The sequence below is a fragment of the Cyclopterus lumpus genome, chromosome 10 (genome assembly GCF_009769545.1).
Source record: "Cyclopterus lumpus isolate fCycLum1 chromosome 10, fCycLum1.pri, whole genome shotgun sequence".
Classification (NCBI taxonomy): domain Eukaryota; kingdom Metazoa; phylum Chordata; class Actinopteri; order Perciformes; family Cyclopteridae; genus Cyclopterus; species Cyclopterus lumpus.
Window position 1 is genome coordinate 11,930,321 of NC_046975.1, and position 20,394 is coordinate 11,950,714.

Here is a 20,394-nt window from a genome sequence, read left to right on the forward strand (position 1 = left end):
GCCTCACTGGAATGCTAGAGGGGGCAGAACTACTCGCCAGAATGCTGACCCTGATAACATTAAAGGGACACTATATGGGCTGCATTTTTTCACAAAGTAATACTGTGTTTACATGAATGATAACTTTAATAATCAAAGGATCATCTAATGGGGAAACCTGGAACAATCTGAAGTTCATCTCCTTTGTGAAAAGGGATGGTTGCAGCCCATAGTGCTTGCACACTCTTGTATTTTTTATGTTACTCATCTTTTAATCAAACCATGGTTTATAGTGTTACTAATAAACCCTTTTGATGGCATTATCAAATCCATTTTATGTCTGATTTGTGTCTAATGAGTCTTGATGGGTTTGGTGGTCGCTGTTTAATGCATCTGGGTTCAGAGGGTTGTGACTGGACTCTAATGTGGTATTGAGGGTTTTCTAAAGAGTTGTGTGTGTGCGTGTGCACCTCAATAGCTCTCCAGCTTAATGGACAGAGCATTTCCATGCAAAGGTAATGATGCTCTGTGTCGCTTCTCCACCAGGCCTCTAAATGGAGAAATGATGTATTTGTAAGAGACAAGTTCACACCGTTCTCATGCCGCATTGTGTGCTTTTCTCACTCTGCTTGATGGAGATTGGCTAAAGGGCTGCTGTATTATGATGGGTCTGCTGAGGGTATGGGGATGTATATTGAATGTGATAAGAGCTTTTCTCCTGGAGCAATGGATCCCACTGTTGCCAGGTCTGTCTGTCACTGTCATCCTCTGCTTGTGGATTGCTTCCCTTCCATCAGCTTGCTTTTCTTCCTTCTCCTGCACTCCATTTTGGTCTGGATACTGTTGAGGATTTGAGGAAAATAGAAGGCGAGTGTCCCCGCGGGTGATGGCTTCACATGTATGCAGTCACACAGTCCTACTGAACTGGGGTTTGGCTCGCCTCGAGGCTTTGTTGTCACTCACTTTCTGCCTATTGATTGTGTGGAGGCTGCGTGAGCAAGTGAGCAAGCGTGTGCGTGTGTGTGCGACATTGGCAGCTCTTACTCTGTGTAGGTGAATGCAAGGACTACTTAGAGTGAATTCTTGGAGTGTTGGCACTGGCAGTATGCACGCATTTCTCCCACACACAGTTGGACCCACACAACAAAAGAAAGCAATATGTTTGTTCTATAGGTGCTGCTGCTGTTCTTTCAGATTTTGACATTTTCCTCTGTCTTGCTGTTTTTCTAGGAGAGGAAATTCGATCCTACGGGAATGGTGCTGCTGAGATGACCTACGTGACTTTGCTTTTCTCAAGAGATCATTCTTCAATCAAAAGAGCGGGGCGGAATCTAACCAGGACATGGTTGGCAGGTTCACATGATGGACAGGTGATGGAGTCTTCCATCATCTTTTTCCACCAGTGACTCGGCCTGCCAGCACTCCCTCTGAGGCATAAGTGTGTACCAGCGGTCCAAGCCCCCCTATTTCTCTGCCATGGTGACATAAGCAGTGCTGCAATATGAGGGAGAGCCAACGTGAGACCGTCTCATTTCTTTCTCCAGTAGCTGCTGCAACTGCTACTTTAACGCTGTTTGTGTTTAGCTCGAAAACAAGACTGACTCTGTTGTGAATAGTCCCTGCTCGCCATTTTCTACCCACACCGAAAGAGACTGTCCCCGTGTTGCTGGGCTGGTGGGGCGGAGCGGTGTGGCGTGAGACGATGCTGGGATGTGTGACACGCCTCCGTCGGCTAGTCCGTCTCCTCCCCCTGCAGACCTCCCTCCTCCTCCTCTTCCTCTTCTGTACTGTCAGCGTCTTCATCTCTGCCTACTTCCTCTATGGCGTCAAGCGGGAGCTGGAGCCATCGGGAGGGGGCGTGTCTGGGGCCGAGGGAGCGTCCGCAGACTCCGATGACTCGAGGGTTACGCCGTCCCGGCTGCTACCGCTGCGGGGCGTCTCAGGGGGCCCAGGGATGGATCCCGGAGGGTCCAGGACAGATCCTGTGGTTCTGGTGTTTGTGGAAAGCCAGTATTCTCAACTGGGTCAGGAGATTGTGGCCATCTTGGAGTCTGGCCGGTTCAAGTACCGAACTGAGATCTCTCCCGGTAAAGGGGACATGCCCACATTGACAGACAAAGACAGAGGGCGTTTCACACTGGTGATTTATGAGAACATTCTCAAGTATGTTAACTTGGACGCCTGGAACCGAGAGCTGCTGGACAAATACTGTGTGGAATATGGAGTGGGCATCATTGGCTTCTTCAAGGTTAGGACAACACCACACTCCCTCCCTCTCCCCTCTCCCTCCTCTCACTCACACCTTCTGCCCTGTCCATCTGGCTCCTCCGTCTCTAAGGAGATGGGATTCACAGGGTTGGAAAGACCTGGCTGGTTCAGTATCGCTCACTCCTGTTGCACCTTTTCTCTTATGCTCCATCTTTTTCTTGTTCATCTTTATTCTGCTATCAGGTTGCCTTCTTCTTTCTCTGTTCTTGTCTTCTCTCCTTTGTTTTAGTTTCTCTAAAGTGCTCTAAACCTCTTTGTTCCTGTCTTTCATACTTTCTCTCTCCCCTTCTCTCTCTCTCTCTCCCAGTAATCCCTTACTGAGCCTGTTTGCCTAAAGGCCTGTTTTCAGGTCTTGTGGTTTTGATCACCATCTCTGAGCCATGGAAAGAATATAGAAAGAAATGTGGAGGCATGGACGGTGGTGCAGTGATATTAGGGGTGTAGGTGAAAGTTAGAACTGAAAGCCTGGTGGGATTTAGCAGCTATTGGGAGAGGAGGAAGTAGAGCAAGGGTGTGCATCCCAATGAAACAACGCCGCTGCCGGCTATCTGAACCGATCTGTTTGCAGGAGAGCCCAACTGATGTCTGGATACACCATTTTAGCATATTACAAATCATGTTGATAAAGAGTTACTAGAGAGATGAGCAACAAGAAAATGCAATACAAAAAGAAGATCATTTTGAGGTAATTAAGAGACAGTGCCAGTATAGTTTTTTTTTAACTGTAAAATGTTGCCTTTGGTACTTAGCCTCGTCACAATTATTTTACATCAAATTTAAAGGATCCATGTAAAAAGTTTACGTTATGTGCAGTGTTTTATCTGAACTCTTATGTTCGGTTTGGCATCCTGAGAACGTCAAAACACGTAAACATTTTTATCAGCTTGGTACTTTATGACCTTTCCTCGTTTTATTAGAATTGCTTAAAACATGATTTTGAACAGTCTACAGTAGAAATTGATGAATTACTTCAGTTTCTTAGAGACCTCAGTTATAATATAACAGGTTTTCATATGCACTCTCTCTATGGATTTCTGTTCTTGGTGTTTTACAGTTTGTTAGTCAGTGTATAGGATTACATTCAGTAATTGTATTGGAAAACAAAAGTCATATTCATTAAAACACAGTCATAAAACAAACAAATCAAATGTTCCCTTATTTGGAGGATTAACAATACTTTATGGTCATGTACACATTTTGGCACCTTCACCTTTCCACATTGGGTTTTAATAAGGAAGAAACGCAAGAAGTAAACAAAATAAATTGTTGATTTGCAATTATTATAATTACAAATACAGCAATCAGGTCTGTAGGGTCGGATTAACGAGAATCTAATATATTGTTATTGGATTTTTCAAATATCAGTGGCTGTAGATAAAAGACGTGAACGCCCCACAGTGTCAGTGTGTGGGGATCTTACACCCACCACACATGCGTCGTAGTGAAGTTTTAAGACTTAAGTAAAAGTGCCTGAGAAAACAGGCCTTGTCTATCCGTGGCAGTGGAGATGTGAGAGATTTGGAGAATGACACATTATAGAGGAGAGATTTCAATGAATAATCACTGAACCCCTTTTAGACTTTGAATCGTAGAGGACACAGCAGGAGGTCATTCATTTTGACTGCAATCTCAAGGCACAGCAGATTCAGCATAGCAGGTAGAAGCTGCCTCATGCCTTCACGTTTGAGTACGCCTGACATTCTTCACTTCACACATGATTGGAGAAATTGGGGAATTATATCCAATACATTTATATCTTCATCACTCTGGTGTATGATACATATTTGTGATCTCTCTCTCACTCTTGTCTCCGTCTCTCTGTTGATCAGGCCAATGAAAACAGTCTGCTCAGTGCACAGCTGAAAGGCTTCCCTCTCTTTCTGCACTCCAACTTGGGTCTGAAGGACTGCACTGTCAACCCCAAGTCCCCCCTGCTCTTTATCACTCGATCCGGGCAGCCCTTGCCAGGTCCCCTCCCCGGGGATGACTGGACCGTTTTCCAGTCCAACCACTCAACGTACGAGCCTGTGTTGCTGGCCAAGACCCAGTCAGCTGAGAGCGTTGCATCGATGGGGCAGAACGCTGCTCTGCTCCCATCGGTGGTGCAGGACCTAGGGCTCCATGATGGTATCCAGAGGGTCCTGTTCGGCAACAACTTGGTCTTCTGGTTGCACAAGCTGGTGTTTGTGGACGCCGTGGCCTTTCTGACGGGGAAGAGGCTCTCGTTGTCCCTGGAGCGCTACATCCTGGTGGATATAGATGACATATTTGTGGGCAAAGAGGGCACACGCATGAAGGTGCCTGATGTCAAGGTGAGTTTGTGCATGAGTTTCAGAGTGAAATAAAAACTTTATCAGAATAGAAACTGAACCCATTTATGTATTTTTCAACAGCTCTTTGCTCTTTGTCACACACATAGCATATGGTACCCTGTGCCAGTCACACAGAGAACCCCGTCTCCCGCTTCCCTTCTCCCTTTGAATGCGTTCGTCCCAGTAGGCCGCTCAAAGCTGACAGGCCCCACTGCTCACACTGTCACAGAGGCTCCACAGCAATGAATATTTCAGGGGTCCAGAGACATACAAAGAATGTTGAAAAGCTCCTTGTTTGCGTCCCCTCAAAGCAGAACAGACCCCCTCACATCTGGAGGCCGAGGGTGTAAGAAAAAATATACATGGAGTAAGCATCAAGCCGTCTCACTGGTAGAGCAACAGCGAGCTTTAAGGAACAAATCATACCCTGACAAGACTGAGAAATCAGTGAGCGGGAGAGAGGGTGTGTGCTGGGAGTCTCCTCCAGCGTGGAGATCAAATGAAACAAACACCCAAATCAGAGGAGAGAAAAATATCAAACAGAATGAAGGAGAGGAGTGAGGCTACCGGGACTGGATGTTGGATGTTTACCGAGAGAAACTTGCGTAATAAGATATTTATGTGGGCACGCGGGTGTTCACACTTCCTCATTAATGCGCTTGTGCACCAGTATGAGCAAAACGTGCATTGACTCACTCTGCTTTCCTCCCATCGTTTCAGGCCCTGCTGGAGACGCAACGGGAGCTGCGCACCCATGTGCCCAACTTCACCTTCAATCTGGGTTTCTCAGGGAAATTCTTTCACGCTGGTAAGATGCAGCCTGTGAAGAAAGCCTTTGCTACTGTTAATTCAAGCAGAGATAAGAACACATACTAAACCAAAAGAGATAACACCTACGTTTTGATTCACAATGTTTTAATTTCTCAACTCTCCTTCATGCCCTGACTTTATTTATTCTGCTGTTAATGCTCCCACATGCTCCTCTCTAATGTTTGAACGTCTCCCTCTGCCTCACTGACTTTCATTTCCTCCGTGATCCCATTTCACCTTTGCCTCTTCTTTGTCATTGTCAATTTTTTATCTCCTCCATTTTCTTCTCACCCATCTCCCCTTGTTTCTGTTAACCTCTGTCGTCTCCCTCCATCTCCTCCCTCCTTTACACCTCTGTCATGTCCAGGATCTGATGAGGAGGACCTGGGAGACGACCTGCTGCTTTCCTACGTGAAGGAGTTTTGGTGGTTCCCTCACATGTGGAGCCACATGCAGCCCCATCTATTCCACAACCAGTCGGTGCTGGCCGAGCAGATGTTGCTCAACAAGAAATTTGCCATGGTGAGTCACAGGGGGCGAAGGTCAGATCACAGCTTTGGGTGAGCGCCTGATCAGAGCTGTACTTGCATATCTCATTATGCTTGTTCAAATAGCGGTCTTAGGCAAGCTATTAATGCTTTTTACAAGCTAGTCTGTAAGATTTGAGTCCTCGCTGATTTGACAATACCTGTGGTTACCGAGGCAACAGCAAGTTTAGTGAGCGAATTGGTGTGAAAATGGTGAATCCCTCCTGTGAATATAGGCTATCTGTATCCAGTGTGGGAGTAGTTGACCACCACCAATAAAAACAAATGCATTTAATGACTTTGGGGGTTTTATTTCATGAAAATCTTAAGGGTAGTATTATAGCCTTATTATGTTTGGAACATGATGGGTTGACCTTTTCATTTTCTCTTGTTCTTGCCTCCCAACTCTTACTGATGTCTTCAACCTCTAGGAGCATGGGATCCCCACTAACATGGGTTACGCGGTGGCGCCCCACCATTCTGGCGTCTACCCTGTCCACATGCAGCTGTACGACGCCTGGAAGAAGGTGTGGGGCATTAAGGTGACCAGCACAGAGGAATACCCACACCTGAAGCCTGCCCGCTTCCGGCGAGGTTTCATCCACAGCGGCATCAGCGTAAGACCACTTCTCATCCACATCGGGCATCCACGAGGCCTCATGATCTTGTTACCTCTGGCCCGTTGCTTTTCCTCCACTTGTCTTCTCGGCATCCGTTATCTTTTCAGATAATAATCCCTTACAGGGTTCTCTTTCTCCAACAACATATACTATCCTTCATTCATTAATTATCTCGCCATCTCCACCTCCTCCAGTTCTTTTGTACTCATTACTCTCTCAGGACCAGCAGCGACTCTCCCTCCTGCATGTTTCCCTCATCCTACTTTCCTCTCCGCCTCTGCTTTTCTTAAGTCTTGTCTCCAAAGATACCGAGCAGAATCTTATCGTCACTACGGTACACCACTGAGGTAATCATCTCATTAGTCGAGCTGGGCTGTTGTATTCTTCTAAGTATGAGATGATGGTGTCAAAAAGTCAAGTGAACCAATCTTGCATGAGACCCCTGTCCGAGTAGTGCTGTCCAGCCGGCCTCAGCACCTCAACTAGCAAGTGTCTGGTCACAACCAATCACTGAAATGTCAACACCCCCCCAAAGAAACTTCACTCCATTCAACTTCACAGCGCCAGCCGATGCTAAATAATATAGCCATGAGAGCAGAATTAAAGTTGAATAGATAACATTCAAGAGGTTTGAAAAAGGAAGAAGAAATCTTATCTATGTCTTTCCCAGGTTGACCTTCAGCGCTGATAGGAAACAGTGCATCCTCCATCCAGTTCCTTTGTAGCGTTGGCATTCAGTCAGCCTGTGTGGTCTCAGAGCTCTACAACCGTCCTTCAGATATCGCCGCAGTCTGAATGGACAGTCTCCACTTCTTACTGATGATTGATATTCAGTTCCCCTGACTCTCCAAACTGTAAACGCATTTCCATGAATTTCCATATAGACTCGGAGTGAATAAGGGGTTTGCTTTGGCTAGATGAGCTGCATAATACGAATGTTATTGAGAGCAAACAATGTGTGGGGTAACCGCCTGGAGTCCTGACAGCGCCGCTCTCAGCGGAGGGCTGATGGTGTTTGTGTTTTTATTTGTGTGAATGCATTTCTTTGTGATTTTCCTTTATCGATGTATTTGTGAATTCTTTTTTTTGTCCTTTTGGTGACTTTGTTTATATCACAGGTGCTGCCCAGGCAGACGTGTGGTCTCTTCACACACACCATCTTCTATAAAGACTACCCGAGCAGTCCGAATGAACTGGACAAGCTCATCAATGGAGGAGAACTCTTCCTCACAGTTTTGCTGAACCCTGTGAGTCAAATGCACATGCACAAGGCCCAGCGTTTGTCTTGCTCTCATGGAAACCCATTCAACTGGCAGTGTAAATTGAAATCTAAATGAGGATGGGACAGTGACTCACGCAGTGATGTCTGCATCGGGCTTTCTCTTTTTACACTACTGTGAAAGCTTCTTTTATTGGAGCTGCACATATTACAATATGTCAACCTGAATAGTCCGCAGGTAATTGTATGTCTGAATTACTTTTTTTAAACTAAATTATGGAATAATAACCCTTTGTTCAAACTATTTAATTATTGTTTGGTCTTTTCCTTCAATCAAGTTCTCCACCACTTTATCTTTATCTATATAAGAGGGAAAGGGAAGCAATTACTCTTGTATTTGTAGTGTCTTGTCAATGACACTGCCTCAGTTAAATGATTTTCTTAAAACAATAGTCGGATATAAACATTGCTTGCTGCGGACTTCCTCCTGTTCATACTGGCCCTTCAGGATGTCATCGTCTGTGATGGGAGACAACATCCACAGAAAGGGATCTCTTAATGCAATGTTCATATGACCTCCAGACTATTGTTATCAGATCGATTTAAAACATTGTTATCTTAACCTTTAGCAGCTGTGCTGTCCTTATTCTGATGACAGATCATTCAAATCAGTCACATTTAGGTGCGCAAGTAACACTTTATTGATGTCATTATCGATATAATCTGCTTAATATTTCCTTGATAAATCCGTCCATTGTTTAAAAGTCTGTCATAACATGGCAAAAAAATATGAAATATGATTGCCTAGATCTCAATGTGACGTTTTCATTTGCCATTGACACAATTCATACCACCCTTCCCCGATGTATAGCATATAGAGTTACCCTTCATCCACTTTAATAACTTTTTCTCTGCTTGTCCTTCCCATCACAGATCAGTATCTTCATGACCCATCTGTCCAACTATGGAAATGATCGCCTCGGCCTGTACACCTTTAAAAGCCTGGTGATGTTCCTCCAGACGTGGACCAACCTGAAGATGCAGACCCTGCCACCTGTTCAGCTGGCTCAGAAGTACTTCAGCCTCTTCCCCTCTGAGAGAGATCCACTCTGGCAGGTGATGGTGATATCATTTATTTATATATTTATTGCTTATCAAATTTGCATCCACTAGTAATTTTGTCACAGCCTTTAGTTGAATGCTGCAATAATGACACAATATAGCAGACGGAGGTACTGTATAAAACACATTGTATCCCTTAAAATATGACATTAAACAGTAATACCTTGAATCTTTTGCAATAATGATTTGGGTCATGAGTAATAAGTTGTTTAACGGCTGGATGGAGAGCAATGTCGTTACTGATCGTATATTTTATTAAATGCATCTCATTTCTTAACTGTAGTCCTGGACGAACAAAGATTAACCTGCTTTCTCTTATATTGTTAAATTGATGTATTTGTGGGAACTCTGTAGAAACCAGACATAAAACAAAATGATTGTTTATCTCTTTGTGGCTACAGGATCCTTGTGAGGACAAAAGGCACAAGGACATCTGGTCCAAAGAGAAAACATGTGACCGCTTCCCCAAACTGCTCGTCATCGGGCCCCAGAAGACAGGTGAGAAACAGTGCTTCAGCACCACCTACAGGAGGAATCTGGAGGTTATTTAATCAGAAGTTCATCATTCAGTTCGAAGCAGGACTCTGGGCCATATTCAGATTTTTGGTTAGAATGCTGCTGTTGTTTACATTGCGTGTTCATCTTATAATGGGATGTACACTCCCTTAAACCCTTTTTCTCTTTTCTTCCCCTCTTTGTCTCGTCTTTGTCACTTGTTCTTTATTTCTCCTCTCAGGGACGACAGCGCTCTACCTGTTTCTTGGCATGCACCCTGACCTGACCAGTAACTACCCGAGCAAGGAGACCTTTGAGGAGATCCAGTTCTTCAATGGGCACAACTACCACAGAGGCATTGACTGGTAAGTAGCTCACAGATTGTTGTAACGTAGCCGTGCATGACAGCAGTTACCGAGCACATTTAACTAGCGTCATGATTAGATGTGCATTATTTCTTTTGGTATTTACTTGTTTTTGACATTGAATTTCAGTTTCGATGTTCAGTTTGTGAGCACAGACTAGTTGTGGCTTGAGGGAGTAAAACTCTGTTGCAAAGTACACTAAATATGAAATCTGTAGGGACTGCAGGTGATATTGGTCTGCAAAGAATGGCAAGTTACGAAAACATGAAAGAACAGTTTAAAAAAAACATTAGTTTGTATTCTGAATTTCTTAATGAATTTAAAACCCCAAGGTGGTAGGGCTGTTTTCTATTTAATGCAAATTAAATCAAGAATCAAAATGCAAATGTTGCCGAGACCCCACTAGACAACAAATATACAAATATATTAGTGAAATTCCTAAGAGGCAAGACCAGCCGCACAATCAACACCTATTTAGTTAGACCTTCACTGTTCGGAGTTTCCTGTTGGTGTAATTGATGTGAAACCTGCATCAATGAGACGCTTCATGCATCACAGCAAAAAGAGTCCACCACAAAATTGACTTGGCAGGCTTGATATTTATGTGAGCAGGCTGCCCAAATATTAATATCGTAAGTGCTGCTTGATGGGTTTTTCCTGTATACGAGGTGACAAGCTGATGCACATGGCCGATCACTCACGTAGCATACAGATAAATTATTCTTATCTACGCAGAGCAAACTACTACGACTACGACTGCTTGTAACGCTTTGTGTGTTTGTGTTTGCTGTGCGTTAGGTATATGGAGTACTTCCCCCTGCCCTCCAACACCAGTTCAGACTACTACTTTGAAAAGAGTGCCAACTACTTCGACTCTGAGGTGGCTGCTCAGAGGGCTGCGGCTCTCCTGCCCAAAGCCAAGATCATCACCATCCTCATCAACCCAGCGGACAGAGCTTACTCTTGGTACCAGGTCTGTCACCGGCAACACCAAACTAATAACACCAGCACCTGTTAAAGAAAAACACCGCAATATAATGAGATTTATTTTACTCACTTCTCTGTCTGCCCACAGCACCAAAGAGCCCACGATGACCCGGTGGCATTGAAGTACTCCTTCCGTGATGTCATCACTGCAGGCCACGACGCTCCGGTCAAACTCCGGGTCCTGCAGAACCGCTGTCTGGTGCCAGGCTGGTACGCCATCCACCTGGAGCGCTGGCTCAACTTCTACCACTCCAGCCAGGTACCGTGGGTGTATTCCTACTCATAGTGGTGGGCAGCATGCCGTTACAAGCTTTATCGGTGGCTGGCAGGTCTATTTGTTTTCGATTTAACAAAAAGTTAATAAAGTTATAGTAAACTATCTATTAGCCGATCCTTTAATCCAGACTTTAGGTTTTCAGGTAGCATTGTGGTGAAAGAAAGAACATCTGTATTTTTTAACCGGGAACATTTTTTTAATTCATAAAATGATTGCAGTAATGATGACGTTTCACAGCTGTTAACATACCAGCTCCTGTTCTGACTGCTTGGTTGTGGTTTGTGTGTCTCACCCAGTTGTTAGTCTTAGATGGACAGATGCTGAAGACTGAGCCTGCTTCAATCATGGATAAAATCCAGAAGTATCTGGCCCCGGTCAACGTCATCAACTACCACAAGATCCTAGCGTGAGTATCGTCTTTCACTGTAAATCACTTGCAGAGTAATTTCTTCAACCGTCATGTTTACAGATTCATTTACAGTTTGAGTTATAGTTTTAGACTCTGAAACGGCATACATTTAGTTGTTGCACTTTTCAACACTTGTGTTTCAAGTGCAACTGAAACAAAGCAGATATGTAAGAAATCGGGTCTTGCTATAAAGCACTTTCTTGACTTTGGGTAAAGATGCCAACCATGAACCGCATCATCCCCGTTTCGTGTCATCCTTCTACTGGTGCTGTCTCGGAAAATGTCCAAAAGTTACTTCAAATTGTGTTTTTGTTTTTAATGTAACGTAAGGAGGTTGTGATTGGTAACTCCAAATGAAGTACTCTGTAGTTCACACTTCTTTTATGCATGTATTATGTACAGGTTCGACCCTAAGAAAGGGTTCTGGTGTCAGCTGCTGGAGGGAGGGAAGACCAAGTGTTTGGGGAAGAGTAAAGGGCGCAGGTACCCTGACATGGACCCTGAGGTATGAGACTTTTGCTCTCAGAAATACATTTTACCAACTGTTATATTTCTATTTTTGCTAATAGTTTTTCACGGTGATTTCATCTTATCTCCTTGTCTCCTTCAGTCCGAGGGCTTCCTTAGGGAGTACTATAGGGATCACAACATTGAGCTGTCCAAGCTGCTCTACAGGATGGGTCAGCCGCTGCCCAGCTGGCTCAGAGAAGAGCTGGTCCACACCAGGTAGCAGCACCACAGGGGGGAGACCACAGCTCCACACACTGAACTCCACCCTGCTGGGGTGGCCTGAAATGTTGAAGATCCCAAATAGTCTTGAAAGGGACTGATATTTATCGAAAATTGAGGATGGGATGCCCAACCAGAACTCAAAACTTAACTGTGATCTTCCCAAATGAACAGGACAGCAGTGGATGATGATCAAGATGAGAGCGTAGTTGCTTTGAGCAGCTGTTAGCGCTCGCCTCTCTCCCTGAGCTTCCAGATGCTGTTAGTCCCCTGCAGGACAAACCAGAACCATGGATGTCCGAGTGATGGTCTCCGCTGTGTCCTGCAGAAGAAGGAAAGGCTCAGTGGTGCAAAGGAGGGGCCTTCAGTCAGTGTTTGATAATCACATCCCTGCTCTCCTTAAACAAACATCTCTTCTTCACATGGACTTCATCTTGAAAATCAAAGGAAGGAAAACCGTCTGAAGCTCGAGCAGTCTTCACGGTTTCACCTCTGGAAAACAGGTGGAAAAGATCTCCAGCGAAGAGTTGTTGTGTTTGGAGCACATGAAAACAGGCAACTTAACATTGACTTACTGATGATGACAGCCTGATTGACGGAGAGACAAAGGTGGCAAATGCCTTTGACATAAGAAAGTGTTAAGTGTTTGTATGAGAGAAAAATGAGACATCTGGAGTCTTGACTCAGGCTGCATGTTGTAGCCTTATTCGATAGGCCTTGGTAGTATCTAGTTATCGCATTTACAAGTGCCAGGACAGAATCTTCAATGAAATATTACCATGTGGATTTTTAAGGGTTCCTTTTTGTTTTTTGTTTTTTTATAAAGCTATACGTTTTCTTAACTTTCCTCCGACTTTTGTTTTAACGTTTCTATAATGCGCAAGGCAATGCATTATTGTAGAATGTACCAAAACTAAACATTTTAGCCCAGTTTTCTCATATCGGCCAGATGTACAGAAGGTTTGTTAAACTGTTCGGCTCAGCCTCCTGTGTAGTCAGTTTAGACCAATTAGTTGGCTCAAGCAGGAGCAGTAGGATATATATGTTGAAAGCACAATATTTAAGGCACTCAAGTAAACATTGCTTCTGAACATACAGGTTACTGGAAAGCACACTAACAAAATGGATCCTCCTATAGTTTGTGAAGATGATCATAAGCTAGCTACTGTATGTTTAATTACACATTGTGGTCAGAGAGATTCAGATAGTGTACAGAACAAGGTTGGGCTTTTCAAATCTGTTTTTAGCATTGGATTCTTTTTTTGTCGTCAGAACTGTATATTTTATTTCATTTCATTTATTAGATCATTTTAAGTTTTGAGGGGGGAGAATACTGTCTCTGGGAAAAACGTTAAAAGTTGCCGGGCAGAACAACAGTATGCCCATTGAGACCATACAGACATTTGGTTGTCGGTTAAGGTGTTACCACTGCAACTAGATGTCAAGCATAGATAACAAAAAGCTGCTCTTATTGCAATAGTTTTGTACAATGTTCTGATGTAATATCAATGCACATGTTGGTCCTTTCATTTCCCGACTTTGTAATGTACATAATACGCAACCCTGGTAGACCTAAATTATTGAATGTGTTTGGGTTTACACTCATCAGCCCATTCCCATAGTGTGAAATGTCAGTGCTGTGCTGAGGGGAGTTTGGATTGCCTCATCGGGCAGAGGTGTGTCGCTGAGATCGTTTCCTCTCATTCCTCTCACTGCCAACTATTGTACACAGGTACTGAGTCTCTCCATATAAAGTATTAAGTGATAACACATAACAGCAATGATGGTACTAATCTCCTGGACTGTATGATAAAGATTTGTAATTGTTGTCAATAATTTTTACATTGTAACTAATATTGTCGGTGCTTTTTAATTTGCAAATAAAACACCACTGTATTTTTCAATAGTTTGATCTGTTTTCCCCTAATTTCTCAGTTTAATTCCTACCTCTTTATTGTCAACACACTTTTATTTAATTTAGCTCTAAATTCAGTGCAAGCAGGACGATGGTGTCTATTGTGCAGAGATTTCTAGAAATTGGCATCACTCCAAGGCTGGAATTTAGCTGAAAACAAGGTTGGTTTGTCTTTTGGTTTCACTTCACATGACAGATGCAAAGAACCTGAATCTCAACATTACAGGAATAGGCCGGGTTCAATAGCAAAATACACTTTTGTATTGCTCTTCTGATGGTTAACCTAACCCTGGGTAGATTTACATGCGGCTCGTGTTACTTTTATTTGTATTCCTAGTTTAAGAAGACTGTACCAACGAAGTTGTCCTCTGTTGCTCCAGGAAGTAAACATTGGCCTACGTATGGTAACATGAATTGCTGCATTTCAGAAGAATAATGGATTCAAGTTTAAATACATAACTGAAATACCAGTTTGAATTGTCACTACTGATTAAAGTACATTTAAGTATTATTAAATGTATTGTTGCGCTATTATTGTTGGTATTGAAGGTAGTAGTTATACTTTTATTTGATGTTTGCTTCTTTCATTTTCTTGTATAGCACTTCCTGTAACCATGCTAAACTGAAAAGTTCTATGCTGATGAGGTTTATTAGAGGTTTTATTAGAGGTAGCCTATTCACCAGTCAAATATATTAAGTAATAATATAAGCAGTATTATTTTTATAATAACGTATTAGTAGTATTAAACATACATGTTTGCTCAGAATTAGTGCAAACGATAGATAATATCCAGAAGAACAAGTTGAGTGAAATACTCCTTCACTGTTGTCTGCCTCTATCAACAAGTGACGGCAGATAGTAATTGACCAATCACAGCTCGCAGCGCGGTCAAGTAGGGTGGGACTTTCCACATCATTCATCTTTCTGAAGAACACGCCTGTGCTCCTTCCTCATTTCTAACACCATTTATCCACCAAACTCGTCGGACTTTCACCAGTGTGTTGCTTTAACGTAAAGACGTTGAGACAAACAGATGGCCGACTCTGCAGAAGATGCTCCCCTGGCCAGAGGGAGTCTGGCGGGCAGTGAAGAAGTCCTTGTTGCACCTGCAGGACCCACGACCGGGTGAGTGGTCGGAGCTGTTCGCTCAGGGGTAGCACACACTTCACACCTTTGCTATTAAAGTACTTGTTCCTCTTTGTGTAGCTGAATTAAAATATAAACTAAATATAAAGTATTACACTTTACACTAGAAGACCAATTCATTTAGTTTACAGGAATGACCTATTAATTGGCTTATTATTATTAGTTATATATTCCGTTTATTTTTCCTAAATGGGATGATATCGAGCAGCATCTTTTCTTTGCGTCAGATTAGTTGATGAAACCAATAAGTGGATTTAGTTATTGCTTTCCAACAAGCTTTTGTCATGCACTAAACTTTAAAGCATCGTTCGTCATCTAACTTTAAATCTGACAGCGGCCACTTCACAGAAGCCGTCTGCCTGGTAACTGGTGATGCCGTCTCCCTATTGGTTCATAATTAACAACAGCGAAAAAACATTGGCCAACGTTATACATTTCAATTTAGAAATAAATAGGATGTATGAGCGTTACAAAATAATAGTGTTTGTAATATTTGACAAATGTTTGTTTGTGAGGGATAAATGAGGCGTATCATTTCCCTCTAATGTAACTTGTTGTTTTGTATTCAGTTTTAATAATATTCTCTGAAGATACATTATAACTAACAGACCAACATCCTATTAACAATGCCCAGTTAGATATGATGCCATTGTTTACATACTACTGTACAATGAGCTTCTGGGTTGTAGTTTAATTTTTTTTACTGAAGCAACTCTTCCCAAAATAACAAAATATACAGTTGTTTTGTCCTTTTTATGAGATCAAATATGTTTTACACCACTATATCATTTTGAATAGGTGTTAACTAGTAGTTGTATGTGTACTTCCTTACAACACCAAACATGTCTGCCTGGTAACAAGTGATGCTCACATTTTGTTGTCTGATTGATTGATATATATATTTATTTCCATGTTCTTCCCTGCTGTTTTATCCTCACATAGTTTTCTATTGGTCTCTCTCAGGAGCTCCAACCGTCATGCCTTTAAGGTGGCAGGCCTGACAACCATTGCATGTCTGCTGCTGGCCAGCATGGTCTTCACTGCCTACATGGTGTTTGACCAGAATCAGGAGATCCACTCACTGAAGAAAAACGCAGAAAGATTGAGCAAACAGCTGACCCGCTCATCCCAAGGTAAAAAGAAGCATGAAAGTCCCAATGACCAGGCAGGGTGGTCCGAGCCGGAATGTGTCACTAATGAGTAAATAGTCTTTGTCAGACAGGAGGAGGAGGAGGAGGCTGTAGGAATAAGGAATAAGGAGTTGGACAAGGAAGTGAGAGTTTGTTTTAAGGAACTTGATATGAAAATTAAAACCTGGACAGAGAAACATAACATTTGCTTCTGATTCATGGGGGGAGGGGCAGTAAGTAGCTGTGTGTGCACTGTTGATCTTGTAATTTCGAGCAGCATCATATGGAGTTACCATACTTCTCTAGCATTCACACGTCCGCTGTTGCTGTGATGAAACGCATCCTGTAGAGGATTGATTATGTGTTGCCTGCATTTTTTTCAGTTTTAATTGTATGTATATATATATGTATATATATATATATATATATATATATATAGTATTTATTAATTCTATTACGCTTTAATCTTGTGTATTGTAATTTTAGATCAGGTATTAACCTTGTGTGTGGTTAATCACGCAAACAACAAATCAGTTCATTAGCTTTCAATAAAAACAAACAAAGGTTATCTCTTTATTTTGCAATGACATATTTTGGGGTTTTTTTGTCTTTCTTTGCAAATTAATTAGTTTGTTTACAGCTCCAATGAGAAAGATGCTGATTCCCATGAGGAGTCTTCCTCTGCTGATGGACTTCACATTAGATGAGGACGCCAAGACACCTCTGACTGTAGGTTTACACCGGCTTCCTATAAAATTAAAATAATTGTAACTATTTAGGTGGCAACCAACTTGTTAAATATATTAAACTGGATTATGTATAATGGGAGAATGTTTCAACATGAATTCAAACATTATTTGACTAATTTCTTCCCTCCCATCAGAAACTGCAGGACACTGTTGTCAGCATAGAGAAACAGCTGAAGGACCTCATGCAGGTATGTTGACCTTGTGTCCCGTGTGTCCTTGCGTTGCTGATGTTGTCACTGAGCTCTCGTCTTGCTCTGAGCAGGACTCCCAGCTGCCGCAGTTCAACGAGACCTTCCTGGCCAACCTGCAGAGCCTGAAGCAGCACGTGAATGAGAGCGAGTGGACGGTAACGCCTCACACACACTTACATGGAGACCACCAAGACAAAGATCGATGTATTGATTTGCATGAATTTATACGTTTTGCAATTTGCAGAGCTTTGAGTCCTGGATGCGTTACTGGCTGATCTTCCAGATGGCCCAGCAGAAACCTGCAACCCCAACACCGGAGTCAGGTTACTGCAACTTTCTTTCCTTTACATTTTAGTGTTTAGTTTAGTTCAATTCAATTCAGTTTATTTTGTACAGCCCAGAATCACAAATTTGCTTTACAATCTGTACATATACGACATCCCTGTACCAGGACCTCACATCGGATCAGGAAAAACTCCCAAGAAATAGAAAAAAAACATTCACAGGAAAAAAAGGGAAGAAACCTTCAGGAGAGCAACAGAGGAGGATCCCTCTCCCAGGATGGACAGAAGCAATAGATGTAATGTGTACAGAGTGAACAACGTTACAGAGTTACGAATATGACAGAAATTATTAATATAATGAGTAGTAGGCATGGACCACGATCCAGATAACCACGATCCATGTAAACAGAAGGAGGAGGGGCATCAGCAGGGCCACGGAGGCAGGAGGCATGGCGAAGGAGGCCAGGCCCTTGAGGCAGGAGGCACAAAGGAGGTAGGGCCAATGAGGAAGGAGGCCAGGGCCAAGGGGCAGGATGCAGGAAGCAGGGGCAAGGAGTAAGGGGGCAGGGCCCAGGAGTCAGGACCAGCTCCAGACACAGCCAGGTCCAATGGACCCTGTGAGGCGAGAAGGCACAAAGACTCCGGGGAAGAAGTAGTTAGTAATGTGCAATGAAGAGACGTGAATTTGTCCAGAAGGAGAGAGAGAACCTAATATGAGGCACCATACTTGATGTTCTTATCCAGACACATGTAACTAAATCATCCAATAGGTAATAATGTATAATAATTTTCTGCACTGTTGATGGTGAAACTTGAATCAAAGATTTAGCCTTGCATTCAATGAATAGTTTGACTAAAGTAACATGAGAAGATCAATACCACTCATGTGTGTCTGTTGCAACCTGTTAGCATAGCATAAAACACTGGAAACAGTTAGGCTGGCTGAGTCCAAAGATTACAAGATCCTCGCATTGTACCAGCACATCTAATGCTCACTTTATTAACACATTGCACACATTGTTTAACAAAACGTCTTTTGTCCCAATTAAACTTTTGTATTTGGTTACCTTTGGAAACAGCCAGGCTATCTGTCTAAACTATATAGTGTCCTCTACTAATTCCATCCCTCAGCCTCTGTGATCAAGACCAAATGCCAGACGGACGCAGCAACTGGAGCCACCAAGATCGGTTTTTACAAGGCCCAGTGTGACGAGCAGGGCCGCTACAAGCCCATGCAGTGCTGGCCCCCCACCGGCTACTGCTGGTGTGTGGACCTGACTGGCACACCCATCGAGGGCACCCACATGCGCGCTCGCCCCGACTGTCAGCCAGGTAGAAGGCACAGATGAAAGATTCAACACAACGTCTGTAGCTTTACGTGAATCATGAACTTAATGTCCCTGTTTTCTTTGCCTCAGCTCAACCTAGCCGCAGAATGCTTGCACCCGCCACGCTGCTGCTGAAGAACCTCAGCGTTGATGGTGAGAATATTAGTTTTATTAGTGGATTGCAGTTTTTATTCTGGAATCGCCAAGATCCAAAAACGGGTACAATTATTGACCAGGTATGCTAAACCATAAGCCAATTGTCTGCTTTACACAAACAAATTCAAAAACTCACTTTATTGATTATGAACCAGAGCTTGAACTCTATAAATAGCACTCTGGGGTGCACAACAAGAAGGGAGGCCAATTTTGGAGAGAGTTAGAGGACTGTAACTGCAATATACTGTATTTGGTTTACAGTACCATACATATCTTCAAGTAAAGTTATTACATTAAACACATTGTATTTGTTTTAAAAGACATGTTAGATATTTTGTGTTTGTTTTTGGGTGTAAGATAATAACAAATAGGGTCCAGTTACAGAAATTATTTTAGCAATTGCAAAAACCTGTTTAGATGTTTACTCACAAGCTTTTTACATGTTGTACTCTTTTTTTCCTTCTCCAGATTAGTGAAACAAATGGAGCAGAAGATTTGCAGTTTCTTTTCATCAAGCTTTTGTGTATTTTAAGTATTTTGATGGCTGCTTGAAATCAAATCAATATAGGCTTCTTACAGTGTTCTTGCCATTCTAATCTTTATTCATATAAATCAACATATTTCTGCCTGCATTCGACAACAATGGTGCATACAGCATTGAAACATTACATGTAAAAGAAAACAGCCAGAATCTTTCCTCCAACAGTGTCCATTGTTACTTTGATAATCTACAGACCATACTGAACAGTTTTGATTCAAACCATTTCTTTATAAGAAAGTAGTTCCAATAAAAACTGTTCACGGTGAAGTCTGGATGTAATCATAATGGGGACACCAATTCTCAACATAAATGTTTTTCAATGCTGTGAGCACCACCAATAAACCCCAGATAAATAAAACCCAAGCTATCTGCATATCAATATATGAGTTTAGTGAGAATATGTTCTTTGTAATTTGGGTGAGCCTTTAACAAGATTGTGAACATATGCAATTGCGACTTATAAGGATGTTTGTGATAAGAAGGTTCAATAAAGTTTTCCTGACCAAAATATTTGCCTTGTTATCTTCTACCTGATAAGTTTCACTCACACTGCTTACTTACTTCTTCCATCCACTCTTAGTTTAAAGTTTCACTTTTCATTGACGCACACTGGACTCATTTTAGACATTTGCTGTTCAATAACTTTTAAAACATATTTAAAATACACTTCTCACCCACTGACTGGAATTAAAGATAGCTCAGGTGTATCGGTCACTACACAAACAGAACAATCAACCAGTAATTAATAGATACACTCTGACCTTTTCATGGCATACATCAGCAGGAAATACATTTGTGTAAGTAGTCATCAAATGTAGTGTCATGTTGGCAGAC

General features: G+C 42.5%; 2 protein-coding genes across 2 annotated transcripts in view; both read left to right on the top strand.

The window, feature by feature from the left end:
• ndst1b (N-deacetylase/N-sulfotransferase (heparan glucosaminyl) 1b) overlaps positions 1-13,975 on the top strand; it is a 38,327-nt gene extending 24,352 nt beyond the window's left edge. Inside the window, exons 2-16 of the mRNA XM_034544063.1 lie at positions 1,210-2,227; positions 4,077-4,559; positions 5,280-5,367; positions 5,737-5,891; positions 6,328-6,513; positions 7,635-7,763; positions 8,669-8,851; positions 9,259-9,355; positions 9,594-9,717; positions 10,516-10,690; positions 10,793-10,963; positions 11,278-11,387; positions 11,793-11,895; positions 12,001-12,116; positions 12,294-13,975. Of these exons, the coding sequence (XP_034399954.1) occupies positions 1,682-2,227; positions 4,077-4,559; positions 5,280-5,367; positions 5,737-5,891; positions 6,328-6,513; positions 7,635-7,763; positions 8,669-8,851; positions 9,259-9,355; positions 9,594-9,717; positions 10,516-10,690; positions 10,793-10,963; positions 11,278-11,387; positions 11,793-11,895; positions 12,001-12,116; positions 12,294-12,348 (2,721 nt within the window). The 5' untranslated portion in view covers positions 1,210-1,681 and the 3' untranslated portion in view covers positions 12,349-13,975. The remainder of the gene's footprint in view (positions 1-1,209; positions 2,228-4,076; positions 4,560-5,279; positions 5,368-5,736; positions 5,892-6,327; positions 6,514-7,634; positions 7,764-8,668; positions 8,852-9,258; positions 9,356-9,593; positions 9,718-10,515; positions 10,691-10,792; positions 10,964-11,277; positions 11,388-11,792; positions 11,896-12,000; positions 12,117-12,293) is intronic.
• A 971-nt stretch (positions 13,976-14,946) lies between these two features.
• LOC117737678 (H-2 class II histocompatibility antigen gamma chain-like) lies at positions 14,947-20,070 on the top strand. The gene is made up of 9 exons (XM_034543776.1): positions 14,947-15,160; positions 16,145-16,314; positions 16,952-17,040; positions 17,195-17,248; positions 17,323-17,406; positions 17,496-17,574; positions 18,667-18,867; positions 18,954-19,016; positions 19,488-20,070. Exons 1-9 carry the CDS (start codon positions 15,069-15,071, stop codon positions 19,490-19,492), a joined length of 837 nt encoding a protein of 278 aa, XP_034399667.1. The 5' UTR covers positions 14,947-15,068; the 3' UTR covers positions 19,493-20,070.
• Positions 20,071-20,394: the final 324 nt, after the last annotated feature.